A 15,474-nucleotide genomic window follows, 5' to 3' on the forward strand; every position below is an offset into this window, starting at 1 on the left:
AGTAACTATAAAATGCTGATAAAATATGTATTTTTCTTTTCTCCTTTTCATTTATTGAGATGACATAAGACTGTATAAAGAAATAATTAAAACACTGTATTTTGGGGTTTATAACATATATAAGGGTAGTATATATGACAATAGTAGCACAAAAATTGGGAGAGAAAGTGAAACTATATTGGAGCAAATTCACTATATCTAACCAGAATTAAATTAATGTGGACATTAACTAATTGGAATAAGTTAAAATGAACATTGCAACACCTTGAGCAATCAGTAAGAAAACAATTTAAAAATAGTTTAAAAATTAACAGAAATTTAAATGGCATGCTAATATTATTTAACAAAAAAAAAGATGGTTAAAGAAGAAAGAAACAAAATGGGCATAAGACTTATTTGAAACAAATAATAAAATGACAGGTGTAAATATAATCACATCAATAGTTACATTTAATACTAATGGTCTAAAATGATACTGTCAGACTAAATCAAAAGGTAAGATCCAACTATATTCTCTTTGCCTTTAAAAACCTGATTGAAACAAAGCCCAAATGGAGCTCATATCCAAGGTTACCTGCATCTGAGTCTTCCAGGCAGCTGTCTTAACTTTGGCTCAAGTAAACTCTTTAAATTATATTTTGTGCCTCAGCCTCTTCCTTTTAGGTCAACACTTTTTACAGCTGAAGAGTAGTCTGTGATACGCATATACCACAGGTTGTCTAACCATTTACCCATTTGGGTTGGTCTACTTTTTTGGCTATTCTAAAGATATAGGAAAAAAAAACTTAGTTTATCCTATCATACATCCAACTATACTCAGCACAGTACTTCACCTCTGGTCACCAAGAAGTGTGTGGGGATTTCTCCCCATGAAGCAATTCTCTGACAGATTCTTCAATGGACAACAGCTTGATGTCCCCTACCTCAATTCAGTTCTGACAATATCTATGTAGAGATAGCATCAGATCCCATAGCTTGGGGGGGCTTAGTCCCACAAGACTGCCTCACACTTCAGATGCTAATCACAAGCACAAGTTGTTGCCCTAGAGGACAGAAGGCAACAACAAAAAAAATCAGAGACCAGGGTGGTTGAAATGAATGCTGTTGTTGTAGTCACTGATGAATGATGACAAGGGCTAGGGCAATACTACCCAGAGTGTGGTCTGTGGACCAGAACCAGCATATGAGCTGTTTGTTACCAATGAGATCAGCACAGAGATTGAGGATAAGCATGGAGAAACTATTATAGCAAATTGAAATCCAATATTATGTGTTCTAATAAATAAAAATAAGGCTTTTGTTCTTTATGACTTTTCCATATATTTTTCTCGTAATTCATTTTTAATGTTTTACATATGAACTGGTCTGTGATGAATTGGACATTTTTAAGAAGTGATCCTTCTCCATGGACAGTTTGGGAGACAATGATCTAAGGTGGGTGACTGAGATCGGAAGGAAGTCAAAATCACTGGAGGTGAAAAACAGGGGGTTTGGGAGCATCACAGTCCATGCCAAAGTCCCTGGTTATGGTGCCACACACAGGGAGGTGGTGATGGCAGTGGGAGCCTTGTTTGTGTTCAGGGTCTTGGGGAAACAGGTGCTGAGGAGGCAGGAGGGAGTCAGGGCTCAGATGCCTTAAGATTGTGGTATCAGCTGCTTCCAAAAGGGGCATTCCTGTCCATCAACCTCCAAGTTAGCATGAGGCTCACAAACCTTGTACCCAGTTGTCACTAAGGACAGCCTCCTGTGCTTTCCCTGGACAACACTGCTCCAAGGAGTGTTCCAAGGGCCTGATGGCCTGACTTCTGTCAGGGACTTGGCAAATAGAAACCCAACCTGTGCAAGCCCCAGTTGGCTTCTGATGGTTGAATGAAAGAGCATGGCCTCAGACACACAATTGTCTTCCAAGAGGGTGCCCAGATTCTTCAGGAAGGTGAAGCCCATACCCTTCTGATTCCAAGCTCAGGAGACAGGAATGATGCCAGGGCTGTGGAGTGGGACATCTGGCTCTGAACACGAGGACAGCCTTGGGGTGCAATTTCTAATTTGCATGTAAAGGCAGCAGCATATGGCCACCATCAGTCCTCACAGGGGCCATAGGCCCTGCTGGGGCCAGGAGAGGGGAAAGAGGAAGTACTTGCACTGAAGTCTTTTCTCAGGTAGAGAAGGAGAGAAAGAGTGGGACATGAATCCCAGGGGTCCCTGTGGTAAGGGGAATCACTGAGACTCACACAACCTGGTCAGATATTTATTTGGGGCAGTGGAGCCTGTTCACGCCCCAGGCCTTTCAGATTGATAGGATTTCAATGTGGAACTCTGGCTGCTTTAAAGGGATTGCATATTGGACCTGTAAAAAGCTATCAGTCTGGAAGGCAAGGCTGCTCTCTGGGACCTGGAACAAGCGGAGAGAATTGCACATTTGGCGGTAACATTGCCGGCACTGCCACATGCGGATGCAGGACTGGAGCTTGACCACTGCCTGCTCCTGGATGACATAGACCCTCAACAGGGCCTGCTGCCGTTGATGGATCCGTCTCTGCACCAGCGTCCTCCACCAGCACTGAATCATCCAGGCCCTGAGGGCAGCGACCAGCAGGGTCCTGCGCACCAGGACCCCACGCCACCAGGCCTGGATCTTCCCAGCCGCCTTCACCCTTTTTCTGTGATGCAGTTGTGCAAGAAGCAACTGGCCAAGCAAAGCAGAGGACTCCCAGTGAATTTATCACCATCAAGCACAGGTGGTTCTCTAAAGAATCAGCCCTCTCCCTGCCGGTTCTGAGGACCCAGGAGACCTGGGTGGGGTTTGTCCTCTACTTCTGTCCTGTCCATGGCTCTGGACACCCTCAGAGTCCCAGTGCCCTCATCTATGAAATTGGGATATGCTTGATCTGTGGACTTCTTGGGTTCATGGGACTAGGGGAGACACTTTCTGGTCCAGAAGACCTGACTGGAAGACCAGGGTGTGAGGAACTGAAGGATTCTTATAAGAATCCATGAACCTCTGAATTTATGGCCTGTGTCTTGGTCCAAACCCCAGCTACGATGCTGCCTCCTAATGTCTTGCAGCCCTTCGGGGTCTCCCCTCACCTCACTTTTGTGGACTTCCACTATCATGTCTCAGTCCCTCCTCATTCTCCTGGGCCTTTCCACTTCCTGTGCTGAGCCCCATCTATCATGGCTGTGCACATGAAGCTTCCTCCCCTTTTACCGTCTATCTTCATACCTTACTCAGTTCACCCAGGAGAGGGAGGGGTTGAGGGGATAAGAGGGCAATGACGAGCCAACCCCTGTGGGACCAGAGATGGAGCTCCATTCTAAGAACTCTGGGGTCAAAGAGTCAATGATCTGCAATTCTCTCACCCTCCTGGGCCCCACCTACCTTCCGCTGCCTCTGTCTTTCTACTGCATCTTCATCTGGACCACCTTTCTGCAATCAGAATGTGGGTGTGGGGGAGCATGGGTGAGGACCAGCCTGACTGCAAAGTCCCCACAGGTCCAGTTCCCCCTTTGCCTGGGTCCTAAGAAGTGGCCTGGTGCTTTCCTGGGCCATGGGACAACTCCCCACCTGTGGGGGAGTGTGTGTGCCTGAGTCTTACACAGCATTTACTGCCCATGGTTTGGAGCAGTGGTTCAGGTGATCATCTCCCTCTGGTTGTTGTTCCCTGACCTTGGCAGGGGCAGGATAGGTGGAGAAAGAGATGGCCATGATGTCACAAAGGCAACTATGACCAGGGGCCAGGGTGCCTTTTCCAGGCTCAAAATTGATGGATAAAGAGCAAATACCTGGCTCTCCTGTTGACTTCCTTGGGCAACTCTCTGTTGAGGAAAAATTGTGGAAGTATCATTTCTCAGATTGTCATCTGCCTGTTAACTTTTTTCATGGTTGCCTTTCCTTCCACAGTTATCTTTAATTTTTGATATGCTTGAATCCATTGCCCCTTTACAATTCTGCTTTTGTAGTTTTCTAATAAAGTGCTTTTCCATCCAGCATCATGGATTTTTCTATTAGACTCTGGTCTACCTTTTACATTAAAGTGTTTTAACATTTAATGTAGATTTTTTATAAGAAATTTACAATTAGAAATGACAAAGGGGATGTTATGTACCGCTGATCCCAAATAAATAAAAATAACCATCAGAGACTATGAACATCTCTATGCACATAAGCTAGAAAACCTAGAAGAGATGAATAAATTCCTGGACACATACACCCTCCCAAGACTGAAGCAGGAAGAAATTGATTCCCTGAACAAACTAATAATGAGCTCTGAAATTGAATTAGTAGTAAATAGCTTACCAACCAAATAAAGCACAGGACAAGAAGGATCTACAGCTGAATTCTATCAGATGAACAAAGAAGAGCTGGTGCCATTCCTACTGAAACTATTCCAAAAAATGGAGGAGGAAAGACCCCTTCCCAGCTCGTTCTATGAGGCCAGCATCATCCTGATACCAAAACCTGGCAACACCAAAACTTTAGGTCAATATCCTTGACAAACAGTGATGCAAAAATCCTCAACAAAGTACTTGAAAACCAAATCCAGCAGTCCATCAAAAAGCTAATCCACCATGATCAAGTAGGCTTCATCCCTGGAATGCAAGGTTGGTTCAACATATGCAAATCAATAAAATGTAATTATTCACATAAACAGAATTACAGATGAAAACCACATGATTATCTTAATAGATGCAGGAAAAGCTTTTGAAGAAATTCAACATCTCTTCATGTTACAAACTCTCAATAAACTAGGTACTAAAGGGACATACCTCAAAATAATAAGAGCCATGTATGACAAACCCACAGCCAACATCATACTGAACAGACAAAAGCTGAAAGCATTTACCTTAAAAACCGGCACAAGACAAGGATGGCCTCTCTCACCACTCCTATTCAACATGGTATTGGAAGTCATCGTGTAGCTTTAGAACATCAGGGAAAAAGAACATCCTAAAAGTTTCCAGGAAAAAAAAAAAAAAAGTAGGTCACATCCCACAAACAAAGGAATCAGAGTGATAGAAGACATTGTATTGGTCGGTTCTTGCACTGCTATAAAGAAATACCTTAAAAAAAAAAAAAAGAAAAAAATACCTGAGATTGGGTAATTTATAAAGAAAAGAGGTTTAGTTGTCTCACAGTTCTGCAGGCTGTCCAGAACGGATAGTGGCTTAATAAACCAATGCAGGAACAGAAAACCAAGTACCACATATTCTCACTTAGAAGTGGGAGCTAAATAATCATGGACACAAAGGGAAACAACAGACACTGGGGACCACTTGAGGGTGGAGGGTGGGAGGAGGGAGAGGAGCAGAAAAGTAACTATTGAGTACTAGGTTTAGTACCTGGTGATGAAATAATCTGTACAACAAACCCCTGTGACACGAGTTTATCTATATAACAAACCTGCACATGTACCCCTGACCCTAAAATAAAAGTTAAAAACCAAAACTAAAACAACAAAAAAGAACTTCATGTACCTTGTTTAAAAAAATGTACAATTATAAATTAATTATAAAAATTATGAATAATTATAATCTAGCATTTATAAAAATTATAAACAATTATAAATTAATTATAAAAATTATGAATAATTATAATCTAGCATTTATAAAAATTATAAACAATTATAAATTAATTATAAAAAATATAATTAATAAAAAAGGACAGTATGCATTTCCTGCCTTATTCTCTCCCAAAAGAATCTCCCATTGCTGAGACAACTATTTTTAACTCTTCTGTATATTTCTCCTATGATTTACCTCAATAACATGCTATATTGAAAATTCTTTATTTTCTCTTGTAGATATTACCTCTTGACTACTTTTCATGAAGGGAAGATTTACCTGTTCCCATCCTTCTTCTCTCCTCTCAATATGATTATAGCATCACAGTTTTTTGTTCAGTAAGTATTCAGTACTTCCATCATTGTGATTATGTATCCTGTCCATGACTTAGCAACATGGCACATTGCTATGACATAGCCTTTCATGCGTTTCCTGTCTGTTTTTCCTGGAGCTCTTGATTGCCATGGTTTGTACTAATTTATCCCCAACTTTTCATCAAAACTCGGATAATCCGTCAACTCTGCTTTTTTCATGGACCCCTGCACCACTCTGTAATCTGGGTAGCTGCTCTTCAAGCCTGCTGCCTGGTCATTCTTCTTGGGTACCCTCTCCCCAGAATCCTAGGAATTTCTTTCCCCTCTTCCCTGTGAGGACTCTCCCACTTACGGATCCCACATGTTGCAGGCACAGTTTTACTGGGGATGCAGAACCACTCTGGATGCTATGGGATAAGGAATTCATAATAGGAATTAGAACATATGCAATTGTGTAAGCATCTAGGGAAAAGAGGGTATGACATTTTAGACAGAAAATTATTTTTTGTTCCTTTTTTTTTTTCTTTTCTTTAGCTTTTCTGAGGGAGGATCTCTCTCTGCTACCCAGGCTGGAGTGTAGGTGCACAATCACAGCTCACTGGTTGCAACCTCCCAGGCTCAGTGAACTCAGCCAATTTCCCCACCTTGGCCTCTGGAGTAGCTGGGACTACAGGCACGTGCCACTGTGCCTGGCTAATTTTTTTGTAGAGATGGAGTTTCACCATGTTGCCAGACTTGAAAATTATTTTTCTCTCAGGATATTGAGGAATTTGTTACACTGTCTGTTAGAGGTTTGGATCTGTGCCTTTGCCCAAATCTCGTGTTGAATTGTAATCCCCAATGTTGGAGGGGGGCCTGGTGGGAGGTAATTGGATCATGGGGGTGGTTTCTCAAGGTATAACACCCTCCCCTTTGGTGTTGTCATGGCAGTAGTGAGTGAGTGAGCTATTGTGAGATCTGGTTTGTTTAAGTGTGGCACCTCTCCCTCTCTGTCTCTTCCTCCTGCTTATGTAAGATGTGCCTGCTTCCCCTTCACTGTCTGCAATGTTTGTAAGTTTCCCAGTGCCTCCTCAGAAGTCACTATGCTTCCTGGACAGCCTGCAGAACTGTGAGACAATTAGATCTCTTTTCTTTATAAATTGCCCAGTCTCAGTTATTTCTTTATTTTTCCTTTTATTTTTAAAGGTGTTTCTTTATAGCAGTGCAAGCATTGACTAATACAATGTCTTTTATCACTCTGGAATGTGACCTATTTTTTTTTTCTTTCTGGAAGCTTTTAGGATCTCCTTTTTCCCTGATGTTCTGAAACTACAAGATGATATACCTAGAGATGTGTTTTGGTTTTTCTAACCATTCATTGTGTTGGGCACTGGTTTAGCCTTGTAAATTAAAAATTCATGTCATTGACTGGGAAACTTTGTTGTATTTGCTTTTTTTTTTTTTTTTGATAATTTCTACCCCTCAATTTTTTTAGTTTTCTATGTTTAGAAATCCTATTAGTCAAATCATAGATTGATCCTCGAAGTTTCTAATATTTTCTACACTATATTCCATCTTTTTGTGTCAGTTTCTCCCTGTAAGGTGATGGAATATGTCTTCCTGGCCTTGAGTTTGACTATATGACCTGCTTTCGTCAATAGAAAAATGTAGAATGACAGTATGCAAGTTCTGGACTGGGCTTTAAGAGATTTGTCCATTTACGTTTGCCATCTTAAACTTTTTGATCTACTTTCTGGTAGTTTTTGATATCTTTTAAAGAGTCATTCCCATCCTCTGAATATTCTTTTTTTATAGCACACTATGCTTGTTTTATTGATTTGTTGTTATCTCTTATGGGTCTAAGAATACTAATGATAGCTGTTAGTGGGATGTGTGTGTGTGTGTGTGCGTGTGTTTGAGACAGAGTCTTGCTCTGTCACCCATGCTGGAGTGCAGTGGTGTGATCTTGGCTCACTGCAACTTCCACCTCCTGAGCTCCAGTGATCCTCCTGCCTCAGCCTCCTGAGTAGCTAGGATTACAGGCACCCGCCACCACACCCAGCTAGTTTGTTGTATTTTTAGTTGAGATGGATTTTCGCCATGTTGGTCAGGCTGGTGGTCTCAAACTCCTGACCTCTAGTGATTCGCCGACCTTTGCTTCCCAAAGTGCTGGGATTACAGGCATCAGTCACTGTGCCTGGCTTGTGTGTGGTTTTTTGGATCTCAGCAGCTCACTGCAAGCTCCGCCTCCCGGGTTCCCGCCATTCTCCGGCCTCAGACTCCCGAGTAGCTGGGACTACAGGTGCTGCCACCTCACCCGGCTAGTTTTTTGTATTTTTTAGTAGAGACGAGGTTTCACCATGTTAGCCAGGATGGTCTCGATCTCCTGACCTCGTGATCCACCCGTCTTGGCTTCCCAAAGTGGTGAACACTTTTTTATTCTGTTTTCAAAACTGATTTAATGAACTGTGGAAATTAATTCTGCAATACTTTTTTTTTTTGCATTAGTTTGTCAAGTTCCTGTAAGTCATGATGAGATTTTGATTAGAATTGACCTTAATTTTATTGTATTGGAATGTGAGTTTCATAGATTACCGTGGAGACAAGTGACAATATTACAACGTTAAGAAATTCTATCAGTAAATATACTATGTCTCTCCTTTGTTCAGATCTTTTTTTATGTTCTTCTGAGCTGTGGGCAAAGTGGCACGTGCAATGTCAGGGATAAGGAGTGCACTTTGCTTTTGCTCTTCCTTCCTTGTTGCTGGCTGGATTGTGAATGTAATTATTGAGTTTGAAACAATCATTTTTGAATCAATAATTACCTCGGAAATGGAGGCAAAACATAGCAGAGTAACACATTAGAGGGTCCAGGATTCCTCACCCTGTGGAGTGCCATATCAGGTCTGGATCATCTATACTGGACTTACATGGGAAAGAGAAAAAAATCTCATTTATTGAAACCACTGTTTCTTTGGTTGTGCTGTCACTCACAGCCACCTTCATCCTGATATATCTAGGCTCCGCCCCAGTGGTTCTTAGGGTGGGAGGCTCCAGAGCAGCAGCCACAGCATCGCCAGGAGTCTTGTTAGAAACACACATCCTGGGATCCTGATTCACTGAATCAGAAGTGCTAGGTAGGGCCCAGTAATCTGGGCTGTGACCTATAGGTCAAAGCTGTGACCAGTCCACCTTTGATTTACCCTCTGGCCATTCTGATTCTAGGTATGAGCTGATTTATCCACAGAAGATTCCCTTTCATTGTAGTTTTCTGCATTACAGGAATGTTCTGGTCTTCTGTGTGTATTAATTGAGAGACAATTCCATGTTTACTGTCAAGAACTCCCTAGGCATACCTTCTGTCAAGTTTCTGATTGAAAAACCAGTGTTTGAAAACCACTTCCTGAAGTGTTGCTCATATAATATTAAGCCCTCTTTGTTTATTAATCCAATGAAATGTCTTACTCTTTAGATATCTGACCTGGCAAACTGACCTGAGTGAAAATGGGGGTGTCTTGACTCACAAAATTAAAATTTCCAGTAGGACAGCTAGGCAAGCTTCAGGCATGGCTAAGCTTAGTCCCTCCCTTTACATCCCTTGACTGTACCTTCCTCGGTTGGCTTCATTCTCAGCAAGCTTTTTCTGTGTGATGCCCCCAGCAGCTCTGCTTACATAATCCCTATAGGTAGCAAACCCAGTGGTTCCAAGACAGCACAGAAACTGAGGCTTATTGGCCTGGTTTGGGTCTCGTGCTCAGCCCTGAACCAATCATATGCGTTAAGTGACCATATGCATCAAGTGTTCTGATATTCCTCTAAGCACTTGCACATCCTGGGTTGATGAGCCTGAGTGAGTCATGCCTCCATCGTGCAGGAGTAACCACGTTGGTACCTTCTCTAAGGCTTCTCCATCCCATGGTTGTGGGGCTATTGGAGACAAAGGGTCATCATGATTTAGAAAAGCAAATTGATTTTCTGAGGACTGGCTGGTGAAATAATCATCTTTACCAGTCATTTACAGATCCAGAAAATCCAGTGAGTCCAAGAGATGGAAGGAGACATGACATCAGCAGAGAGTAGACAGAGGGAAGCAGAAGCCAACAGGGAAAGATACTGAGGAGTGGAAGAGACGAAGTGAAAGACAACAGTATGAGAGGTGGACAGAGACAGAGACAGGTAAAACCCTACAGAGAAAGACAGCAGCATGCACCCATGAAGTGGAGGGGCAACAATAGACTCTGCCCCACCATACTGTGCACACAGACACACTCACACACTTGGGAACTCTGCCAGAGAGAAACGATAACACAGAGAGACTGAGGCTGAGAACAACATGCTTACTGGGTATGAGGGATCTAGGTGGCTGGCTGAGAGAATCATTCAGGGATGGTGGGATAGTTGTTTCTAGGCAGTAAGATTTCAACTGTGCTTAAGTCACAGATCTAAGATCTGGATGGACTTGTGAATCGTGTATTCATTCATCAGATAAATATTTATTAAAACAACAAAAAGACAACAACCACCCAATTAAAATTATTGCAAGGGACTTGAACATACATTTGTCCAAAGACGGTATTCAAATGGAGACCATCACCTAAGTCAGCAAAATTAGTTATTAGGGAAATGCAAAATCAAGCCCACAATTAAACATCACATCACACCAACTAGAATGGTTATAATTTTTTTAAAAAGAGAAAATGGTGAATGTTGGCAAGGAGGTACAAAAATCAGAACCCTTGTACATTGCTGGAGGGAATGTAAAATGATGTAGCTGCTAGATATTCACAACAGGTTTATACACAAGAGCTAAAGGTGCAAACATGCAAATGTCCATCAGCGATGAATGGATAAGCAAAGTGTGGCATATCCATACAATGGAATATTACTCAGGATGAAAAGTAATAATATATGCTACAACATAGATGAACCTTGGAAACATTATGTTCAGTGAAAGAAGCCAGACACAAAATATTGTATAATTCCATTTATGTGGAAAATCTAAAATAGGTAAATTCATGGAGACAGATGTAGACTGGGGATGGCCAGGGGCTGGAGATAATGGAAAATGGTAGTTTAATGAATATGGGTGTATTAGTCCATTTTCACCCTGCTGATAAACACATACCTGAGACCGGGCAATTTATACAAGAAAGAGGTTCGTTGGACTTACTGGGGAGGCCTCACAATCATAGCAGAAGGTAAGGAGGAGCAAGTCACATCTTACATGGATGGCAGCAGGCAAAGAGAGAGCTTGTGCAGAAAAACTCCCATTTTAAAAACCATCTGATCTCGTGAGACCCATTTACTGTCAAGAGAACAGCATGGAAAAGACCCATCCCTATGATTCAATCACCTCCCACCAGGTTCCTCCCACAACACGTGGGAATTATGGGAGCTCCAAGATGAGATTTGGGTGGGGACGCAGAGTCAAACCATATCAATGGGATTTTCTTTTATTGTGATAAAAATGTCTGAGAACTTTATAGAGATGGTGATCGCTTAACATTGTGATTCTGCTAAATACCACCAAATTGTTAATTTTAGTTCAGTGGTTAATCTTACGTGATTAATCTAAAAATGGTTAGTCTCATTCATTGCATGAAGATCACTTCAAACTTACAGACCACACACACACACACACCCTTCTTCTTTTTCTTTTTATTTTTTTTTTGAGACAGAGTCTCACTCTGTCCCCCAGGCTGGAGTGCAGTGGTGTGATCTTGGGTCGCTGCAGCCTCTGCCTCCCAGGTTCAAGTGATTCTCCTGCCTCAGGCTCCTAAGTAGCTGGCATTATAGGCACGTGCCACCACACCTGGCTAATTTTTGTATTTTTGGTAGAGACGGGATTTCACCATGTTGGTCAGGCTGGTGTTGAACTCCTGACCTTGTTCATCTTGGCCTGCCAAAGTGCTGGGATTACAGGCGTGAGCTGCCGTGCCCGGCCCTGCTTCCTGTTTTTTTTTTTTAATGAGTCAGGTGTGGCCACAAGCGGAGACAAAAAGAAACTCAAGAAAACTAAGTTTATTACACTCACAGGACCTGGTTCTTACAGTGGGCGGCATGCCATGCAGGGTGACAAGGGAAGCTCCAGGCTTTGGTCAGGTGGCAGAGGAAGAAGCAAGGGGAGATCTGAGGTTGTGGTCTTAATTGAGTTTCTGAGGGAAAGGCAAGGCAGGGCAGGATAAAGCATTAGGGTTGGCTGGTTGGCATACTGTGGTGAGTTCTAAGCTGTAGAGGTGGTCCCTAGTGTTCTGGTACCTGCCCAGGAATAACTAAGGGAGAGGAATGTTGCCTCCTGTGGTGTAAGAGCCAGATGCAGGAGGTCGGCTCTGGATTGGGTAGTTTGGATATCTAAATATATACAGATTGAGTACCGCGATCTAAAAATTCAAAATCCAAAATGCTCCTAAATCAGAAGTTTTTTGTGTGCTGAAATGAAGCTCAAAGACAATGCTGTTGGAGAATTTTGGATTTTGATTTTCAGATGAGGGATGCTGAATATGTAAGTAAAAAGTAAATATTCCAACATCCCCCAGAATCTGAACTCTGAAGCTATTCTGCTCCTAAGCATTTCAGATAAGGCTACTGAACCTGTACATACGTGTAGATACATAGAGAGGGAACCACAATGTTCCAAGTCCCATTCTAGGTCCTGGGAACACAGCACTGACCCCAGAATCCCACTCTCCTGGAAGCAACCCTCTAGAAACAAAAAGAAAATAGACAATAGGGTAAGACAAGCTCAAGTAGTGATGAGGGCTTTGAAAACAGGAAGGCAGACTGAGGAGCTGGAGAGGGCGCCTTTGCATGGAGACAAACCTGCATGGAGTGGGAGCTCCAACCAGATGCCGATGACCCTAGGAGAGCAGGCAGCAGGGCAAAGTTCTCAGATGGGAACATGCTTGGGATAGTTGCTAAATAGCAGAGCAGCCAGGGAGGACATAAAGAGGATGAGATGGCCAGGTCCAGATTATGCAGGGTTATGTAGACCCAGGGAGGGCTTTTGAACTTGCTCTAAGTGGTAAGGGAAGAGGCTGGAGGATTAAGAGCCAAGAATGGCACAGGCCTCCATATTGCATGGCCACAGGGGGCGCCATTACACACACCACAGCAGGAACCGGTCTCCCTGGAGCTGACCTTCTTGGTGGCTCTGTAACCCCAACCCCCTCACCTATGGCCCACATTGCCAGTCTATCACAAGCCCTGCTCCTCCAGCATGGGGCTGTCACATCCTTCTCCCCACAGGACCCCAGACAAGCCGGCTGACTCCTCAGAGCTGACCTGTGAGATGCCAGGTACCTGTCCTCATTTCCCTGACCCTTTGCTGAGACAAAGATCTCTCAGAGATTGTTTAATAGAGAACTAGGGACACATAGTTGGGGCAGACCTGGTCAGTTCTTTATTGGGAAGGGGATGCAGTCTGTAATTCGGCAAATCTGTGATCCCAGGAAGATGTCAAGCTCAAGGCTCAGCTGGCTTGTTGTGAGCTCATAGCTGCCATGGAAAAAGCCACGGGTATGGTAACTTCTCCAGCGCCAGTAGACCTGGATGATGCGGACAGCATTGAGCAAACGACAGTAACGACGGCGGACACGCCACATGCGGACCCAGGACTGCAGCCTGACTGCTGCCCATAGCTGCCGTGCGCAGAGCTCCAGTGCCGCCCGCCGCCTCTTCGCCTGCAGCCTTGCCAGCACCTGCCTCCACCAGCACTGAATGATCAAAGCTCTGAGGGCCGCGTGCAGTAGTGTGCGTCGCACCAGCGTGCCCCGCCACCAGGCCTGGATTTTCATGGAGGCCAGTTCAATGTCGCCAGGTGGCTTCTTTAGTGGGGAGGGGTGCAAGGAAAAGGAAGGACACTCAGGAAATATTATCACACATCAGTCAGTCCCAGGGTGTGAGAGGAAGGGGCCTTGATCCTCTATGAGGAAAGGCCCCTTCCTCTAAAGTTCATGAATGGGACAAGAGCTGGACCTAGGAGACCTGATAGGTGTCCAGCCTCTGCCACCCACAGGTTAATGGACATGGTCACCTCACCTTGACCTCTGAGTCTCAATGTCCCCAACTGCAAAATGGAGGTAGACTGCCCTGGCTACCTCACTTGAATTTCCATTGACCTTGTCCGCCAGTCTAGAGCAAGGACACTGTGTTCAAGAGGTTAAAGTGTTACCATGATCCACCTGGGCCATGACATCCATGACCCTTCCCTTCAGATCCTCCCACCAGCTGATGTCCTTTGCTGGCCCTCTCCTCTCCTCCCCAACTCCAGCTCAAATCCACAACCTCTCTGTCATGTCATAGTATTAAAACTTTCCCCATTCCACACAGTTTGGGATCTTTCTCATTTATTTCTCACTTTGACCTCTTTTGACTTTCATACCTTAAACTTCAGTTACCCTACGCACACATACACACATGTGCACACAGACATGCACACACACAAATTTTAGACTTAGATTGATTTCTCTTTATTTGGCCATGCATTATCCAAACAGTGCTCATCACTCTACTCTTGAACTTTGCATGATCTTGTCCCCACATTTCAGGGTTTATTTGCCCTACAACCAAGTCTCCATGTCTCAGTCACCCACCTTTTTCAGGCTGACAAGGAAATGGGAGAAGAAGATATCTCAGGATGAATCACTTGCTGATCATCCCTGCTCTGTGTATAGCAATTATTTGTCCTAGTTGCTTGGGATATTTTTAGTTTATGACGCTTATTCCTAAGAAATAATAGCACCACCTTCCACAAATGTATCCTGGTTTGGGCTGTAAATTCCATGGTCATCCCAAGCTATGAGCCATAGAGAAGATAACCATCACTACTGGGCGACGAGCGTCAGAGAAGTTGCCTGGCAGGGGTCTGTCCCAAAATTAAGGGCCTGCTGTGACCTACCTTTGTTTGGGGTGGAAGAAGAGGTTCTCGTATCTTACTCCTTTCCTCCTTCAGTTTCTGTTTCATCAATATGTTTTTTTCATCATCATTCATTGCGTTGTTTTTAAACTGTCCAGGCTTCTACAAGCAAGTAAAGAGGAGAGGTGTGGGTAGGTCGTTCTTTGTGGAACTCAGTGCCAAGTCCACCAAATCTTGAATCTCCTAGCTTACCCAGAGACCCTAGACACAGGGCTTGCATCTTGATTAACTGTGGGAATTCACCTTCCCCTGCCTGCAACTTTGGGTGAACTGGTGGTCTCTCACACCACAGCGAATGCCCATGATTTGGAGGTAGTTGGTTCAACCTTTTCAGGTCCACAATCCCCTAAATTGCCCATAGTTAGGGGTTAGATGACTCCATCATGCTTGTGTGTACTCCTCTAGCCATATATGTGACAGGAAGAGTGGAGGAGGGGAAAGTGATAATGATATAAGGGCACCTATGACTCTGGTTATACAGTCTGGTTGATAAAAACATAAAATTGAGGCAACTTTAAATCTCCATCAACAGAAAAGTCAATCACATGGATTTCAAATCAGTCAAACAATAGAGCCAAAGAAGGATGACAAAGAATAAGTTTGCAGCAAAATTCTTAATCAGGTGCTTCAGAAAACGAAGTTTATGTATGGCTAAGAAGCACACAAAAAGATGCTCAACATCATTAGTCATGGGGAAAATAAAAA

General features: G+C 43.4%; 2 protein-coding genes across 3 annotated transcripts in view; both read right to left on the minus strand.

Annotated features, from left to right (window-relative positions):
• Positions 1-2,232: 2,232 nt before the first annotated feature.
• On the minus strand, positions 2,233-6,274 carry IQCF3 (IQ motif containing F3). Of its 2 annotated transcripts, none has more exons than XM_011938975.1 (7): positions 5,842-6,274; positions 4,883-4,948; positions 4,298-4,459; positions 3,784-3,816; positions 3,597-3,667; positions 3,380-3,427; positions 2,233-2,686 (listed from the first exon to the last, which is right to left on the minus strand). In XM_011938975.1, exons 5-7 carry the CDS (start codon positions 3,612-3,614, stop codon positions 2,288-2,290), a joined length of 465 nt encoding a protein of 154 aa, XP_011794365.1. In that variant the 5' UTR covers positions 3,615-3,667; positions 3,784-3,816; positions 4,298-4,459; positions 4,883-4,948; positions 5,842-6,274; the 3' UTR covers positions 2,233-2,287. The 2 variants fall into 2 exon arrangements, with proteins under 2 accessions (XP_011794365.1, XP_011794364.1); XM_011938974.1 differs by having other exon boundaries at positions 5,809-6,274.
• Positions 6,275-13,240: 6,966 nt separating this feature from the next.
• Positions 13,241-15,474, minus strand: part of LOC105509650 (IQ domain-containing protein F5-like) — a 26,892-nt gene continuing 24,658 nt past the window's right edge. Inside the window, exon 3 of the mRNA XM_011938976.1 lies at positions 13,241-13,675. Within this exon, the coding sequence (XP_011794366.1) occupies positions 13,247-13,675 (429 nt within the window). The 3' untranslated portion in view covers positions 13,241-13,246. The remainder of the gene's footprint in view (positions 13,676-15,474) is intronic.

The sequence above is a fragment of the Colobus angolensis genome, unplaced genomic scaffold (assembly GCF_000951035.1).
Source record: "Colobus angolensis palliatus isolate OR3802 unplaced genomic scaffold, Cang.pa_1.0 Scaffold18, whole genome shotgun sequence".
Taxonomy (NCBI): domain Eukaryota; kingdom Metazoa; phylum Chordata; class Mammalia; order Primates; family Cercopithecidae; genus Colobus; species Colobus angolensis.